General features: G+C 40.2%; 1 protein-coding gene across 6 annotated transcripts in view; it reads right to left on the reverse strand.

The window, feature by feature from the left end:
• Positions 1–296: 296 nt before the first annotated feature.
• RAPGEF5 (Rap guanine nucleotide exchange factor 5) overlaps positions 297–18609 on the reverse strand; it is a 92084-nt gene continuing 73771 nt past the window's right edge. For 2 of the 6 annotated variants that reach the window (XM_035562509.2, XM_050709129.1), the window contains exons 14-18: positions 16867–16917; positions 15700–15787; positions 12488–12552; positions 6925–6979; positions 297–3927 (exon numbers count right to left, since the gene is read on the reverse strand). In XM_035562509.2, coding sequence (XP_035418402.1) covers positions 3809–3927; positions 6925–6979; positions 12488–12552; positions 15700–15787; positions 16867–16917 — 378 coding nt within the window. In that variant the 3' untranslated portion in view covers positions 297–3808. Of the gene's footprint in view, positions 3928–6924; positions 6980–9847; positions 9888–10370; positions 10512–10603; positions 10659–12487; positions 12553–15699; positions 15788–16866; positions 16918–18609 lie in introns of those variants that run through there. The other 4 variants (XR_007707896.1, XM_050709128.1, XM_050709126.1 and 1 more) reach the window with 4 other exon arrangements.

An 18609-nucleotide genomic window follows, 5' to 3' on the forward strand; every position in this document is an offset into this window, starting at 1 on the left:
TCCAGGCCCCTCTTAGACTGTGCGGTGATGATAAGGAACAGCTGAGACCCCATTAATATAATCTCTGCTTCTGAAATCACCTAGTATTTATCAGCATTAGCAAGACCAACCAACCAGAGAGGTACCAGTGGCTCTGAATGGAGCCAGGTTCCCAAGCCAGGCGCACACTGCATCCACCTCGCAAACACAGGGAGGGGCTGCAGAACTGAAGAAGTATGAGCATAAAATATTCTGGTTAGGAATAAAAAGGATGTGTGATAGGCAGGAAGGCACAGAGCCCAGTCTTCATTAAGGTAGTTTTTATATTTTGAAAAGCAATATTAAAAAACACTGGAAAATGCAAGATAAATGTAACAGTTGCTTCTACAAGTTTTAACCTTGTATTGCTTGGCCATTTTGACATATAAATTATTGCTTACTAGCTCTCATAAATACACAACACAATTAATATGTACAGAGGCAGACAAGCATGAAATATGAAAAGGAAAACATTGGCAACATTGATTCTGGTAAATCAGATTATTTCATACATACCAGGTCTCATAGCGGTGGATAACTACTAGCTGTAGTCCCTGAGAAGTTAGGTAAATACCTTGATTTGGGGTTTCCTGTTTTATTACTTTTAATGCAAGCTGACAGCATTATGGCACCCAGAGAGAACATAACAGGCAGGTGTTCTTACCTCAGCTCACTGACTTGATCCCAGTATTTCTTAACAGTGTAATAAGATGACAATAAATAGGCTATGCAAATAAATATTACTCTGCTAAAATGTTTAGTATTTACATCTTTGTAATTTTACAGCCACATATCTTATCGTTTCAATATATTTTTATTTTTTTGCCAGTGTCATGCAAATGCAGTTAACTTCTATCTGAAATGGGGCTAGAATCAAACAAGTAATGGAAGCATCTACATTTGATGCAGCAAAATCACACACCAGAGGTACAGAGTGACCTGGCTTTTTCCTTGGTTTTGTCTAATTACTCTTCCTAGCTACTCATGAAAATATGCGGTATATTTAGCCTCAGGTGTGACTGTGATATACTGAACTTACGGGATTCATGGATTTTATCCACGTAACATAAATGTGCTATTGGGCAAGGATGAACAGTTTAAAAATCACAGTTTTACCTGTGCCGGACCCCAGGAGAGGCTATGTAGTGCCCCTGGCATTTTCACAGGGTTTGTTTCTCCTCCCACCACACCTTCAAAGTGCCTGCCAGTCTGAAGCCCAGCTCTGCAATACTTTAGGTGTTGAAGGAAGACTTTGACAGGCCTTTTTGTTTGTTAGACATATTATTTGGGCTACTTGCCTTTCCTTCAAGGTAACAGTTTTAATACCCATATTTTCAATGTGAAATTGATGCACCAAAGTCGGCCCCTCAGACCATTAAGTCATATTCAAATAATAAAGGCCACTATGAACACTAGTTCTTAAAGTTTTAAAAAATAGTCCAGTTAGCCAGAACTTGGATAACATGCTTAGTGCTGGCTTTGTGCCTTCAAACTGTTTTCACGCCAGCTGTAAGGGACAGACAACACCCGATTCAGTATGAAGTTACAGTGGTGCAGAAAGCAAATGCTCAGGCTGGCTCGAAGCCCACAGGTACAACGTTACCCAACAATTTGCTTCAGCCAGTTTGAACTGGCAGTGAAGAGCCTTCAAGCTGGCTTTAGCATACTTTAAAATCAAAGCCAGAGTAGTTGTCTTTTTTATATATATTTTTTATTTTTTTCCTCCCTTCTTTCATTTCCTTTATTCTTCTCTGGCACTGCTGCTGCTTCAACAGCAGTAACCACCAGAACTATCACAGAGCTGAATGCAGTGAACCGCAAATACTTTCTTATGCTCCCTCTCCCACAGATTTCAACAGAACAACTTGTGGAATAACATTATAACATATGTGCTAATGCATGCAGTCAAGTCTACGTGCAGGCTCTTAAAAATAATGTCGTAGTAATGAGATTTCACAAGGGGGAGCTCAAAAACCAGCAGACAATGCAGGTAATGCAACTAGGGTGGGGATTCAGGGAGTGCTGGAGCCAGAGGAAGAACTGCAACAGAACAAGAAGCAAATTCAACCCATGGTTTGTGTTCTTACACTGCAAAAAGGGAGTCCACTGCAGCTAGTATCCTCATCTGAACAGTTTTGGTCTGTTTGCACAAAAGACTTATTTACAATATGTGCAGTCACATCTACAGAAGAACATAGGAAATTTTTACTCCATGGCCAGCAAGAGTTTATTTTTTCTTTCTTTTTACTGGGTAAAAAGAAGATTTTTTTCTTTAAAAAAAATCATATAGTATTTGATAATAACAAAGTACAAGCAAATACATTTCTGAAACATCTGTTTCCTTTACAATAGATCTATACAATATTTCACAGATGGGAAAACTGAATGCATTCTACAGATTTCCCCCACAGACTACTTATTAAAGCTGCTTTTAAAAATCCCTTTAAACCAGAGATAACACAATGATGAAGAGCATGCTACTTCAGTAGATCCACATTTCAGTAAAGGAGCATCTTCTTGGAAATCTTCCTCATGTGGAAAACATAGGATAGAGACGGGCAAAGTGGTGCAATGTATCCACCTTCCTGCTCTGCAAAGGGACTGTTACTGCAAGTCTGTGTATGAACGAGAGTGCCAGGCAGAGCAGCACACATTATTTTGTGTAACTTCATGCTGAAAACCGGAGCTATGGTGACAGTGGTGTGTAGATTTAGGTCAGCTGTAGACAGGACGTTAGAAATGCTGCCTCAGTATGTGCCCAGAAGTACTACTATTAACTACATGAAAATTGGCTAAGGAAAATATGTGAGGTGCACAGAAGCAGGAAGGGACCCAAATGCTGACAGCCTGATGTGTATGCAGGTCGTTACACCGGTACCCTGAAGGGTGTACAGTGCTGTTCTTTAGGAACTGGAAGCTTGTGCAAGTTAGGTGAAATTTTACCTGCTGAAACAGAGCGTTTCCAGAAGGTTAGTTAGGAATGTAGGTGAGCCTAGGCATTGCCTCTGAATTGACACAAAGGAGGGTGTAATACAAGCTGAAAAAAAGTAGCTCCTGCCATAACAGTCTATAACTCTTTAGCTTCAGAAGCTAGTACTAAATCTGAGATAAATGAAAAGGAAGAAAGTAACACATTTTCTGTGTACAAACAATTGTGTCCAGAAACTGCAACAAAAGTGGATTGGCTCCTACAGTGTGTTTTATAAAGCAGATTCTTAAGGGACCATTATAGTATCAACTGTTTACTGACCTCCAAATTGTGACACACTCTTGAAGTTCACATGGTGTGCTGCCTTTTTATGTTCCAGTCCTTGGCTGTCCGCAGTTATCCTGAACAAAATGCTCCGGTGGATGCAGGGGAGCTGCCTGGATTGCACAGTATTTTTGGCAACCTTGAATTAGTGAGGTACACACTGCGAAGAATTGCGAACCCCCTTGCTTCATGTTGCTTGCTGCAATGGTTTGCTGCTGTGACACGACACTTCCTTTCTAATACTGGCAGAATCTGCATTGAAAGCTACACTGGACCAAACAATATTTTCACAGAAACCAAGCTCTTGAGCTCAAAGAACACTGCTCCGCTTGGTGACGAGCGGGGACGGCACCAAGCTTGCCTTGCAGCTCTGTGAGCAGCTTCTTTGCTTGCTCTGCCTGATTTTCCTGTGCATGTTGTGTGAGTTACTGATAAAACTCAGTAAACTGTTCTCATATACGGAAGCAACATGCTTGGCATAAACATTCACTTAATTCAAAGTGCTGCAGTTACAAGGTTATACGAAGCTGTGTACGCTCACACGCGCGGCTCTATCCTGTGAGAAAGCTCGAAGAGAGCTTGCTGGTTGTCGATGACATGCAGGTGGTGGACGTATGGCTTCAGTTCATGGTGCTCTTTCGAAGGAACTTCATTGCCTACGGGACAGAGAAAGGGAAGGAATCAGATTGCTGAGCCTTGCCTGCTGCTCATTTCTGCGTGCCAGCAACCCAAAGGACTTGCAACTTCAGTGCAACCCGTGAGGTAACAGATACAGGAAAGGGGAGGAGGAAGGAAGAAGTAGACAACACCAGACAGCTGGCACACATCTAGGCATAGCAGGAGGGGTAAGCGGGTGGCAAGACACTGAACTTCCCAAGAGGAAGATGTTCCCTGCTGGGAGCATGGGCAACACATCCCCTGCCAGGGCTGTGCAAGAACTCCCTCGTGCTGCTCTGGCAGAGCAACAGGTAACCCTGAGCATGGGTGGGTGATCCAGCCTGTAACTCTTACACAGTTTCAGCACAAATACGTAAGACAGCAGGCCCCTCAGTCATTTCCTTTGGAGCAGGTGAAAGGCAACAGTGCAGCAGACGGATGCTGAAGTTCTTCAAAGCTGCTCTGGCAGGCCCCTGGGTTTTCATCTGTTATGCTTTTGATTTCTGCCTAATAACAGTCTTGCTGCTCTTTCATGGGAGCTTATATGGCAAGAGGAATTAGCTGTACAACTTGCATGTTCAAGGGTGGCTTGAATAGCATGTGTTTTCTGCTACAGTTGTTAAGCTTGGCATGAGCTTTTGGGAACTCACTGCCTGTGAAACCTTCCAGCATTGCTCGTGACATTGACGGCAGAGGCAGAAAAGGAAAAGCTAAGTCCATTGCTACTGAGACAGGCAGAGGAAACAACGAGACATTGCCCTCCATTGCTGACTGCTGACAAACTGGCGAAGGCTGAAGAGCTCTGTTCCAGTCCTTGTCCTCAGGGAATTTTTAATAACATTACCATAAATTAAAGAAGAAAACCCTCAAAACTCCCCAAACCAATCAGCTTAACTTGCACGCTCTCTCCCTCTCTTTTGTTTCATTATCATCCTTTTTTCCACACTTCCCTGCTACATGAGAACCTTTCCAGGAACCAACCATCCAACTCATTTCTACTGAGCACTATTTGATGCTATGCAAGTAACATGGGATGTCAAAGCAGCAGCTTCTGCATGCAGCTGCTAATGGTGTTCCTGGGAAGCTATTTTTAGGAGCTATTTCTGAGCACCTATCTGACTTCAGAAATGTGGACAGGACAATGTGATAAATCTGTGTCAGAATATATCAGTGACCTTTCTGGTCCTAGGGAATAGATCACAGCAGCTGTGCTGGATGTATTGAGAAACATTTGTATTTCTCATTAACACCTGAAATTACAAAAAGCTTCAACTGTGTTATTTGTTCAGGCTGCCTTGCCTGATTTTGGAAATGCTATTATTTGTTTTCAGGATATAAAAGCATTATTTCCATTAAAAATGCATTTCAGTCTTGCTTGAAACCTAATCAGCTTCTGATCCAGAAAGACACTTACTAGACATGATACAGTTCATAAACAATAATATTCCTTGCTTGGCTTTGTTTGAATTCTTTCCTACAGTAAGATGCCTGCTGCTCTCAGGCCAATCTGGGAGTTGATGCAGTAGAAAGATTCACATTCCTGAGAGCAAAATAAGCCCACTAGAAAAGGAAACTGTCCATAAAGTCTCAATAAATATTCAGTGAATTCATTTCATGCCTAAACGAATCTAACAAAAAAAAAAAAAAAAGTGTGCCTACAGGGATATCTGTATAAGCTGCTTTTTAATGCCAGCTTCACAATAAATCAAGTCTGTGGTAAAACAAAATAACAATCGTGCACTTCAAACTACCAGATTATATGATAAATCTCAGGTATTAACCTTAGATTTATGTTGCAACACTTACAAAACCACTCATAAAAATAAAATCAAAAAAAGCAAAGATGAGATGAAAGCTTTGCAAAGAAGCTGCAAAAAAATTCACCTCATTATAAGGAACCAATGCTATCATTTTATAATGCCAAATAAAAGGCATTCTAACTTATAGAGAGATGGGTTGGATTAATCATTATTTCCTTCAGTTTCTGGTTTAACAGAAGAAAAACAAAAGAGGGTGTCATTCTTCCTCTTCCATTCTTTCTTTCTGTATGTATTAAAATAACACAAAAACCAAAATAGTAAGCAACCTTTCTTTTTTAAAAAAGTCAGTGCATATGCAAGTAATTTTATAGAAAAAAAAGTATTCAAAAATCTTAATAGTACCTTTAGTTCTCCAAGGTAAATGTATTTATCCACTTTTTTTTTTTTGTCAGAGTCTGGGCTGCCAGCTGCTGAAAATACAGCTGCAAAGAAGACGATTCAAACTCTTTCTCTTTAACCATGAAAATCCCACATTCATGCTACAGTACAGTTCTGAAGCTCTTTGGAAAAGAGGTTTTAGTGGCCCCAGTAAATTACATGTTCAGTGTGTTTGGCTTAAAAGTGGCTCTAACCACCTCCTAAAGAAGTGTGGTGTTTGTCCCCCTCTTGTGTTTAACCTCTCTGCAGAGAATGAGAACTGCTGAGAAGGAGAAAAACAAGGTTTCTCCTCTGTTAGCAGCAGAGGAAAGCAAGCTGGGGTCTTCTAACATGGGCCCTTAGGGTCTGATCCTCTGGTGTCTAATGCTTCTGTGGTGTCAGTCTCTCCAGAACAGACTGAGGTAACTGAGTTATAGCTGGGAAAATGAGAAACAGCAGCCTCCTTTATTAAGTGTAGTTTGCACATCTATACTTGTATCTTGTTTTATTGTTCCCAGTATTTTGGAAAGGTAGTAATTTTTGCAGGAAAATTATTTTTATAAAAAAATCTAGAAGTGCTCTACAAACATTTTGTAGAGTAAAACTTTATCCAACTATGGTTACTGCTGCTTTGACCTTCCAAAAATCACATCCCCTCTTGCCAGTTACTTAAATAACTGGCAATAATGTTTTGCTGCTGAAATAAAGCAAAGCAAGTGGAAAGAAAGAACGAAAACAAACAAAACCAAACAAAACAGAAAAAACAATCACCCTCAAGTCTGTAAAAAGGCAAACCAAGTAGGAAATCTGGCTACTCACCAAACTGGTTATTTCTGCAATGTCTCAATGATCGAACAGTATCTGCAATCATGTGCTGCAAAGACAAGACAGATAAAACATCAGTGCAAAAATCTGAGATGGCTTCTGTCATTAGAAAATCCTGAAAAATCTCCTCGCCTTACCATGTAAAGCAAAAATCAACTGTGGTAAAGTAGTAAAAGAGGACAGTGGGGGAACAACAGAAAGGCTACCCTGCTCTCTGGCTCAGTGGTAATATATGATGAAACAAGGTTAGTTGAGGAGGTCTTTATTGGTATTGCACAGATTAAATGAGAACAACTCCCAAAGAGCCTGTGGAAAGCAGTAATGAAAAACAGCCGTACAATTACTTATTTTTTGTTCCCGTGACTTTTATTAAACTGAAAAGCTACAGGAGGGAAGTTGTGTGGATTAGCTGGGTATTTCTGCATTCAACTCCTGTCTTTAGCGCACTGTCCAGGGCTTCCAGTATTCTGCAACCTCTCCTGTATCCACGTGTTATTTAATTGGGCTGCAAGCTCTCTGTCGCCCAGCCAAAACCTCAGCATATATCCATACACTGCCTAGCACGAGCAGGTCCTAGTATCAGTTAGGCAGTTTTCTGTAGCATGATAACCAACATACAAAAATAACAGCCTACATCCCAGATAGAGCAAGCACCCTGACATCTCCATAGACGTTTTCCAAAGAATGGCATACCATTTAAAAAAAGCTGTTGCTAACAGGAATATATTATCCTCTTGCCCCCCAAAAGGAGAATTTTGTCCCATTTCGCCAGAACAAAGTATAAGCACAATAAATGACTTGGAACCTTCCACACTCACAAGATACCTGCCTATAGAATAGGGAACAAAAAGCATTCCTAGGTAATTAGAACAGCAAGTTGCATTGCGGAAGAACATAAGTAATAATGAACCAGTCTTCCCCTATGTGCCTCTAAGAATGATGTATTTTTTAATTTACTGGGCTTTCCAACCAAAGAAGAAAGATTTTAATGCTCTGAGAAAATGAAGTCCTGGAAAAATGAAATGTAAAGTCAGAATACCATTGTAAAAAATTTGACTTTTGGTCTGAACAAAGCATTAATGATGGCTTTGCATGGTTCTTCAAGATTTGACTCCAGAATTCACCTTCAATTGATCCTGGAGCAAAAAATATCTTTAAACTTGAACTTTAATTCTTCTTTCTAATCCATAAATCAGAGGTAAGAAAGATTAAGAAAGATGCATTTGTAGTTGTCAACTTCTTCCCATTTAGTGTGAGGCCATGTACAATGTTTCAGCAGCTATTTATATTCAGATTCCCTCATGGTAGAATAATTAAAGCCATCTTTGTATCATTGGTTACAGAATCATAATTCATCTGAAAGACTGCTGCAACTGCCATACGGTAGTGCCACAAGTACTGGAAACATCTTTCCTTGGCCATTCACTGGAAGAATATCATGGTAGTGCAGGTAGGAAATTCAGGCTACATGGGAGATTTCTCTTCAGTGCTTCTTAATACACTCCTGCAAGTATTTTTCCTCCCCTGAGTTACAAATATCTATCCATTTTACAGTTCCAACAAATCATAACTCATGATATATGGTTTACTTTGATACGGCATTTATTTAAAACATTGCCATTTTACTGTTCTTCTGAGGTACAGTAAATTTTGGATGTTCACTTAGATTACGCAGAGGAAATAAAAGGTTTAAGTCTGGTTTCTCATTCAGGCTCAGGTCTTCAGCCTATGAAAACTGCAACTGTTCAGTACAAGTCAGCAAAGTATACTCATTTTCACTAGATTTCACCCATAAATTTGTTGAGGCATTACTCTTATTTATTTATTTAATTGCTTTAGTGATAGAAAAGTGAAAACATACAGAATTTGGCCAACAACTTCTCACCAAATCTGATCACTAATTTAAGCAAATTGCTTAACTGCTCATTGCAAAACTCTTGATGGTGTTCTCAGATCTCCCTCAAAAATAAACAGAGGTGGAACAGATTACCTGTCCTCGGCAAAATATGTTTAAGATCAGAATAACATAGAACAGCTCATCTCTCAACACTGAGAGAGTAGCTTACAGAATTCCTCCGCAGGAAAGCTTATCACAGGAAAAACAGCTTTAATGGAAACTTCATATTCAGTGAATCCATTTTTAAAATATATTTTTGCTACGTGTTGTGCTTCATTTGCCATGCAATCACACAATCTCTTGTGCTGATGTTCTTGCACCGATTATAATGAAGTTCCGAAGAGATGTCCTTCATGGTCAATAGTGCAAGTATTGGGAAAGCTACAACTTCCACCACTGCTGCCGCTCTGATATTTTTAACATAGAAACATAGAATGTTTTTCATAATTTTTAGCTGCTACCCTTTGAATCTAGCTTCTAGAAGTAAGAGAAACCCCCCTTAGCACACACACTGTCATTCTTTGCTGCTTCTTTTATCAGTCAGTGTGGGGTCCATCCCAAGATAGCTTCTGAAGGTGATGCTCTGGTGGTGAAGAACCTATTTGTGTAACACTCTATTAAAGCAGAATCCCAAATCTCTCTTCTTTACTAGCCCAATTAGAGCCTCTGTCCATCTCCAACTCTCTGGGATCCAATTGTAATACAGAAAATCAGCTTATTCATCTGCAAAGTAAATGCTATTTCCTGACTGTTTAAACAGATGCTTGCGTACCATTAGTGTGATGAATAACACATTTCTTGTGGGTTTTCAGCCTCCCAGCTACCTAGAATCATTAGCACTCTTTTAACGGATGATAGCAAAAGCTCAGTCTTGGGAATTGTAGAGATATTTGGGGGGTGGGGGAGGTTGAAATTCTTCAGCTGCATGTACAGTTCTCACTGCTGAAGGTACTGTGTAAGATGGCATTATCTAAAATGGTAATGGCCACTGACCTGTATTAGAGTTTGTTGAAGTGTATCTAAGACATGTCATTGTTAAAATATGGGTGATGGCTCCTTACTGAAAAAAAATAAAATTGAAGCCACAATTCAGTGAAACAGCTCAGTAAATCTTCAGATGTAACGGTATAAGACTGTATTTTCATTTATAGACGAAGAGTGTATGGTACTAAGTAGTGATCTAACTCTATTGTAGAGTTTACCCAACATCAAGTTAAACAAACCACTGCAATCCTTTCAACTTTTGCTATTACTGGGTAACATTCCAAAGACAAAAGATCATTTCCTTTTCTACTCCTTGCAAATTCTTTTCTTTATATTTTGAATTAACTTTGTCTTCATTGCAATCATGTCATGTCAAATCAAGTTCAGTCATGGTAGGATTTTGTGGCCATGATGGCCTAAGAATATAAAATAAGCAGGGACTGTACTAAGAGATTATATATTTTATTAAACCTACTGATATTGTTGGAAAAAACAATGGTTCAGACTAACAAGTCTTCCTTCAGGCCAAGTGCTTAATGCAGACCTGAAATATTTCAAAAGTACTGACTCGAATGAAGACATAATAAACTGTCTTTGCTTTGAAATTCATAAGCAGAAACTCTACACATTTATGACGGTGAGTAAGTTCCTTCCCCAAAGCAGTAATCTGCTATGGTAGAATGATTCTTTTCTTCTTTTTCTGCAACAGCAAATTTGCAGGTGAGGTTCTGCAGCTTGACCCAAACTAAGCAGGAGTCAATGTCAACACTAATTTTTCTCAAGCAGTCAGAAAGTGCTCAGCACAGTAATAAAACGCCAGAAAAGACTTTCTTCACTGGGACAAAGCCTTTACAAGTAGAAAAGAAACATGGACATATACATGGTGATGTGTGAAGCGTCTTGTTAGTACATTCATGCCCAGAGACTAAATACCTTAGAATCCAAATGAACCAGTGTGATACATATACTGTCTGAGTTTCCACTACACCCCTATTTAAATTTCTTCTAAGCTTCCACTTCTGTAGCTTGCACTATTGTCTGCATTCATATGTACACAGGGCTTGGGACAACCATGAGACAACACGTTCCCCAGGGCGTGATCTGACTAACAATTTGGAGGAAGTGTCAGTGTTAGCAACCTTCACCCCACCACCATCACGCAGACTCTTCCCCCATTTAAGATGCCCATTTATCCTTTTGCATCAAAAAGGTGAAATCCTGGCTCACTGAAGTCAATTAGCAAAGATCCCACCACCTCTGGAGACACAGTGGGGACAGGAAGGATAAGAAATCTTACCAAGCAAGCCCAGCACGCATTAAATGTATATGTGACATTAAACAAACAAACAAACAAACAACAAGGTCTGGCTAAGACTGAAATAAGAATCATATCCTACATATCCACTAAATTAATATATGGGCCAGTGGGGGGATTTCAGTAACAATTATTGTGCATCAAGGGCTAGTTTAATTTACATGTTAATTGGATGTACTTCCAAGAGGCAATGAAGAAGAACATGCTAATGAGTTTTATGCAGACACCTAAAGGTCAAACAGTTAATGGACTTGGGACAAGGAAACCTTTCATTAAATGCAAATCAGTGGTCTCCTAAACTCTGCAACAAGAAAAGGTACAAGAATCAAATAGAAAACAAGAAAAGAGGATCTCAGGTTCAAAAGACAAAGCCTACATCTGCTTTTAGGTTGAAAGACAATGTATATTATGACAGGATGTGAAAAAAAAAAAAAAAAGTTCAACATCTAGCTCATGAATAACTCCCTGTTTGCATGTTCATTCTTGAACAAGCGTAAACACATGGAGAAAATACATAGCAACAATTCCCCAGGAACAACCACCTGGACTCGTAGTCCCATGGCACATCTAGAGCAACCAGGAAGAACATTTTGGTTTCTTGATCAAATAGGCCAGCCGAACAAAATCAAAGCTTCTCCATGCCAACGCTGCTCTGATGTGTAAGCTATGGTTTTCAGTGCTACAGAAGTGTTATCAACAAAGAACTAGAGCAAATGAAAGAAATCAAAACTCCATCTGGAATATCATGCCAGCATAGGTGTCATGTCTAGAGTAGATGTACACAAAGATACAAAGCTATTAAGTTGCCTTCTATATAACAATTAATATAGTGATATGTACAGTCAGTTTAATTCACATTTTAGGCATTAGTATCTTCATCATCTAACCTAGACCAAAAATTTTACTTTAATTTGAGATCCCTGGAATTAGCGTACCAGGCAGTAGTGTTGAACTAGACCTACATTTTCTATGGTGCCTTGAGAAAACAGAAAACAACTCAGAGAGAGCTCAAACAGGTGGACTTAACTGAGGAGAAACAGTCCACAAGGTGGTGTAAAGGAACAGGTCTCTTTGGGAAGGAACTGAGTGGACTGTGTGGCACTGACGCTGGATACCACTGGCTTAACTATTTTACAGGACAAAAGCAGGGAGGAAGGAATGAGAAGAGGAGCAGAGGAAGGAGGCAGGGGGGTTCAACTGTTGGCTGTTTTATCCTGTTTGCTCTTTGAAGCAGCAGAGCTAACCTCTGTTTACTTCCTCTTCTTTCACTCACAATAAAACCTTTTAGTCTTATAAGTGGGGGAAAGGGAAGAAGAGAATGAGAATTTCTATGAAAAACAGGAACGACAAAATTAACTTACCAGTTTTTCAAAATTAACAAGGTTATCCAGAAATGTTTTATTTCCTTCATGGATGAATGTTACATCTGAAAAAAAATAATAATAAGGCAAAAGAATTATTTTTCATGGCTTTGTGGTTCAATATGAAGAAATAAAATGACTAAAAGGAAAAAGAAAAAAAAAAGAGGAAAATATCCCACTAAGGATTGCCACAACACCTTACAAAAAGGGAACAAAAGCTTGACATAATTAGAGACATTACATACATATGGTAATAAGAGGATTTTCAAGTGAGAGCCCAGATTTCTTCCTGTTCTCTGCACCCTCGGGATTTATCCAGCCACACTACCCATAGCTGTGCCCAGGCTGGGGCTGGCCGGTCCCTGAGCCCAGAGCTCCAGAGGGGCACAGCTACCAGGCATGGGGTCAGCTCTGACACCCCTTCATCTCTCTCCATTGGGCACCATGACTCTGAAGTCCCCACAGAGATGTGGACTACAGCAGTGGCCAGCCAGTGAGGTTAAACACAAGCGACTAAACTGGAGCTGAAAGCCTAGGATGGAGTAAGCATTGTGGCTAGGCAAACCCTAGGGAGTTAAAAGACTCTTACACAGCATTGTTGGAGAGAATTTGCAAAGGTAAAAAAAAGGTCAGTGAGAGGAAAAGGAAAAGGTCTATATTTGTATCCAGGAAAGGAACTGAACACACTGTAATGAACTGGACGGGGAAGAAAAAAATAAAAATTAAAAAATCAGGCAAAACAAACATTGTGAGGTTAAGATTACAATTAAAACTGTAAGTGGAGGTCATTTTTTTTTCCAGTTTTCTTATGCCTGCTAGGACACAAAGCAATACCTGCCTCAGACATGAAATCCCGAGGTCATGGGCAGACTCCCCATGGGGACTGAAACTCTGCCTCCAGTGGTGCATCCTCTGGGCAACAGAAGTACTAGCGGGGACACCATCATCCATACCCCCTTATCACCTCCCTCCTGCTTTAGCTGCGCACCACATGGATGCACGTGTACCCACGAGGACCAGGAGCAGCCAGCACTGATTTAACAAGATGGGACTCTGACACCATTACTTCATAAGTCACAGCTCTCTCTCTGCTGAGGTGCCAACCTCCAGTACACCAGTGTAACTGCCCATCTCAGCATTTCCCTGTGCGCATCTCCAGGACTCCTTCTCATGTCCACTTGGTCCCCAAGCTGAGTGCTAGTTTTGGGTGGGTTTAGGACAGGAACCTGCAGCTGACACTGGGGGTTGCTTTACCATCTCCCTCATCCTACCCCAAAACAGCCAACCGGATTTATTTCCTTTTCTTTCAAAGATTCGCTCTGTGCCTGAGGGAGATTTTGTAATTGCTTAGAATGGAAATGTTAATGGCTCAATATGAGGTTGGAAACCCGAGGCGGGGACTCATTAAGCAGAGCTCTGCCTGAGGGGTGATGGGGAGCTGGGATCTGCTCAGGGACTCCTGAGCAAGTGGGGCAAGCATGGGGGTACGCTGGGCATGCCTCCAGCTCCTCTCTGCTTCTGGGTGGGACCCTAAAAAATCAGAGGGGAAGGAGGGAACAGGACCATCTGCACCTCCTCCACTTTTGGGGCACCCAGGAAAAAGGACAGGGAAAGGACACAGCTTCAGGACCAGGCTGGCAGGCAAGCATTACTTGTCTCTGTATCAGTGCAGTGAAAAAACGTCACTTCTAATGAGGAACTTCTACTGGAAGCAGAAATTTCCAGACAGCTTTTTAAGTCTGTGACTGCAACGGATATCTCTCAGGGTGGAAGGAACAGAAATTTGCTTTGCGGCCAACAACTAAGAGTCTAGATAAATTCAGTGGAGCAGAAAATTGCATCTGAGCTATGCTGTAATGGTACAACACAGCATTTCATTGCATATTTGAAAAATCTGCCTGATTTTCTAATGCTGTCTGTGCTGTAAGAGAGCTCTGCATTTAAATTTAATTAACTTTAAAAGGACACTCAAGTTATTTTTCATAATTAGCGAAAGATTTTTACTGATCTTAATTTTTTTCTTGAAACTACTTTTCTTCCTCCTGTGTTGAAATACAGTAATTTGTTGACTTATTAATGATTTCTGTGCTATTGATGCTTATTTTATTGGTCCTGTAAATAATTTTAATCCAAACATGTTTGATACAGAATATAGTCATAGGTACTGTACAATGCATTGAGAATTACCAACCTGGGCAACATTTCCTTATGGATCACTGTATTGAAGAAGCTTACTTTACCGTTTTGCGGTCGCCTTGTTATATCCAACACACTTTAGAGACATGAGAGCACGCTGCATGAATGCACTTATAAAAACCCGTGCGTTTTTATACCCTGTATTGCAGCGCTGAGCAAACATCATTGCTACACGTTACTTGTTTATGTTTGCCTTCTTTTGAAGTCTTGATAATTGTATCTATCGGAATTTATGCAAACTCCTTTGATGTGTGCAAAGAGCCTTATGGCTCCCAAACTGTCACCAGCTTGTTTGGAGAACTGTCTTCAAATATTTTTAAACCTGCAGCAGTAGCAGGTTAGCATAAACAGCCTAACAAGAACACTTTCAGAATACAGGACTAATCAAATGAATTTGTCATGTTCAAGACAAGACGATTAATAATTAATGACACTGAGATAATGGAGTATTTGAAATACGTGCCACTGAATTAGCTGCCCATCTCACTGCATTAAGCAAGCAGTTTTATTGCATCTCTCAGACCTATGGGAGGCTTGACAACCTTCTGCTCTCAGGACAGAAGGAGGGGGTAGATCCTGTTCTCCGTAGCTTTACAAAATCAGTAACACCAGCCAGTTATGCTTCAAGGAGGCCAGGCAAACCCTTCCAACAGCAGCGTGACCATGGCTTCTTGCGTGCATGCAGGCTGCAGGACCTGTGGCACTGCTGTCTGCCTGCTAGCCTCAAGGGGACACAACCACAGCCACTGCAGGCTGCTCTGCCCATGCCTGCCGGGGAAAGCACTGCCGTTTGGAAACCTGTGTGAAAAATGCCATTTTTCCCATCTTAAAAAGCAGCTGTGTTTATTATTATCAAGACTGAGAGCTATCTTGTAGGTATCCTCGTGTCTGCCACACACATCATAATCCCATGTGAAGGAAAAATCACCTTATAATTATATTAACTAACCATCACAAATTTCTGTACACGCACTGGCATGAGAAAAAAAAAAAGAGCAGACAAGCTTCAACAATACCTTTCAGAAGTAAGGGCATGAAGGGAATTTTTGGAGATTTCATTTTCTTGAATGCGTCTCTGTAAGCTTTGTGATTCAGAGAAGGGTCCTACAAAACCATTTGGGTAATAGAGAGAAAAATCAATAGGCTATAAAAAGAGCAATTCTAAATACATTATCGGCTTACGATCTGAACATGACTTAGATATAAAAAGGTTTCTTTGGGAAACGAGGTAGATAAGGGTTTTCTAAACTAGGTGACTTACTAAACTGAACAGGAAATGTAAACAATGAAAACAACAAAAGCAATTATGTTCCTCCAGATGAAATAGTTCTAAAAATGGAGTAAGCTGCAGAACAGATTCACTTTGCTCTATGATTTCCCCACAAATTTCTATTATCAAAATCTCTGCAGCTTATTTTCCAGCATAGAATATACTTTCAGAATGTATTGCCGATTAATTTCTTCTTAAAAAGCAAAACACCTCCTTCCTTGCTCCCTCTCCCCCCAATAACCACGAAACAAAACTCCCTAATCTCGGATCAAACGAACATATTGGACATTGTCAAAGAAAATAAGAGACTATGTTTCAGTGGTGTTGTGTAATTCAAAAACTATCAAGATTTCCACTATAAACAAGCGGTTTTGTACACCAGCTCACAGACAATCTTGAAAACATGTTAATTAATAAAAGACTCAAAGTGCAAAAGCATGACAATTGTTAAAGGCTGGATTTCATGCTCCCCGCATTAGGCAGCGATCTCACCAGGCATCCAGCTCCCTGGCAGCCAGAGGAAACACTTGTTTACTCAGCTTTGATAATGGTGACAAAGATCCCAAGCCTCTGATTTTTTATTTTTTTAACTTTCTAAAGCTATCCTCCTTGTCTCCTGATCTGCAGCACATTTCTTTGGATAGAGGACAATTAACCACCAGAGCAACAGAACAGTTTCCAAACTGGTACTGGTGAACTAGCAATATGTGCCTCTCTCTGCCTTTCCTCCAGTTGTCAGGAACAGGGCCTGTTTCTTTTTTGGAGACCACCTCTGAGCTTTGTGGCCTATGGAAAACCTCAGATGTGACATAACCAAGTTCCAGCTCCAGATAATGACAGGAGGTCTTAAATTACAAAGAAGGATGGCAAGTAAAGACAAGCAACTCTGTTGGGCTGTTATCACTGTACTTACTGTCAAGCTTTCCAGTTCAGTGAAAAGTTTCTTGAACTTCCCAGGAATTTTCTGAAGTGGGGAACACAGAGAAAAAACAGAGAATTTGATTTTAAAAAGGTAGAAAAATGTTTTGTTTTGTTTTGTTTTCCATGAGACTGATTTTTTTGCACTTCCTCAGGCAGTTGCCTCTGCTCCTCAGCTCCAAACACCCTACTTGCAGACCTGAACATAACGCCTGTGCCTGCAGCCTCGCTTCCACACCCTCACCATTCTTCTACAAAAAATGCACGTTAGTAGCCGTTTTTATTTTCTTGCCCAGCCTCCATATCTGTTGCATTTATCAAGACAGAAATAGTAGCACTGACTGAGGCTTCAGATTCTGTAATCACAACCAGGTTAAATATTCTTTTTGTAATTGCTCTCTCTCTCTAAACTATGGGTTCTGGAAATGAATAGGCATAACACTCAGTGCTGTTCAATACACCGCCCTGGTGCTTACCCATGGTATTCCATGCTGCTCTCAGAGAACGAGAACTTCCCTTAAAAAATGAGTACCCCATCTCTGAGGTCTCATCCTAATCCCACAGGGAATTGCACAAAATGCCCTCCTTGGGAGCTCAGGTACAACATAACTTCTTCCTTCATCCCCTATATGCTAATGCCTGCTCTATTCCACAAGCATCCACAATCTAAGATGCATCAATGGATTCACCTCATACTCAAAGCAATTGTTGTTGTTCAATTTGAATTTTGCTGCTGGTATTTCAGACTTGAAGAAAGGTGTGTGGACCTGAATGTTTGTTTTTGTTTTTTTTTCAAACTACACTGGTTAGCTCCAGTAGCAGATATCCCCTTACTACAAATCCTGCCTTGCCTGTGTACTTAAACCCCAACAGCCACAATGACACTACCAAAGAGATTTAGAACAATTAAGATTAAGTGGATGAGCTGTACGATTAAAATGCTAAGATAACTGAATGTGGAATTGCAATTGCACATTTTTAATATCTTCAATCAGTGAATCTTAGGCTCATTAAAACACTGCATAGTGTGGAAAAAAAAGTAGAATATGCTCAGGGTATATTACTTGTTTAAGAATTCAAGTGCAGAACCAATATAGTTTAGTGTGTAAATTGTTGCTTAAATTTAGGTGGCTTCATTTACATGTGTAAGTAATTATAATTAATTTATAAACATTGCTCTACTTTTTAGAAGTCACATTACTAATGCAAATAACCTTCTGCTTTTGAAATTTCCAGTACAGTAAATTTTTATAAAAAACACATGCAACTTCATAAATATTTTACACACAGGAACTTGACATATTTACAATGATACATATGCAGAGGCACTCCCTGTTCAGACAAGCAATACATTTTGTTCTTCCCAGAGAAGAACATCCGTGGCGCCTGATTTTCAGAGGGGTCTCACCACGCTAGAGAGCTCTGTGTGCTTGCAGGCTGGAGACACTTATACCATTGCCACCTGTATTTAGTCCCTTCCACACTCCTACCAAAGCCCAAAGAAAAGGGATGAAGTCAACCCATAAGAGCAGGCAAGGGCAAATGTTCCCTGGTGGGCAAGGCATTTTAGGAGCTGGAGAAACAAGGGATTTCTGTATTGTTGTCCTCAGGTGTGTATTTTTTTTCTAAATTTTTTGCTTTATATGTTATTTAAAATAGCCTTGCTTATCCAAGTCCCTGTAAACTCCATCCCAAAGCAACAGTCATTGCCCTCATTTCTCTACATGCCAACATCACT

This window comes from Cygnus atratus, chromosome 2, assembly GCF_013377495.2.
Source record: "Cygnus atratus isolate AKBS03 ecotype Queensland, Australia chromosome 2, CAtr_DNAZoo_HiC_assembly, whole genome shotgun sequence".
NCBI classification, from domain to species: Eukaryota; Metazoa; Chordata; class Aves; order Anseriformes; family Anatidae; genus Cygnus; species Cygnus atratus.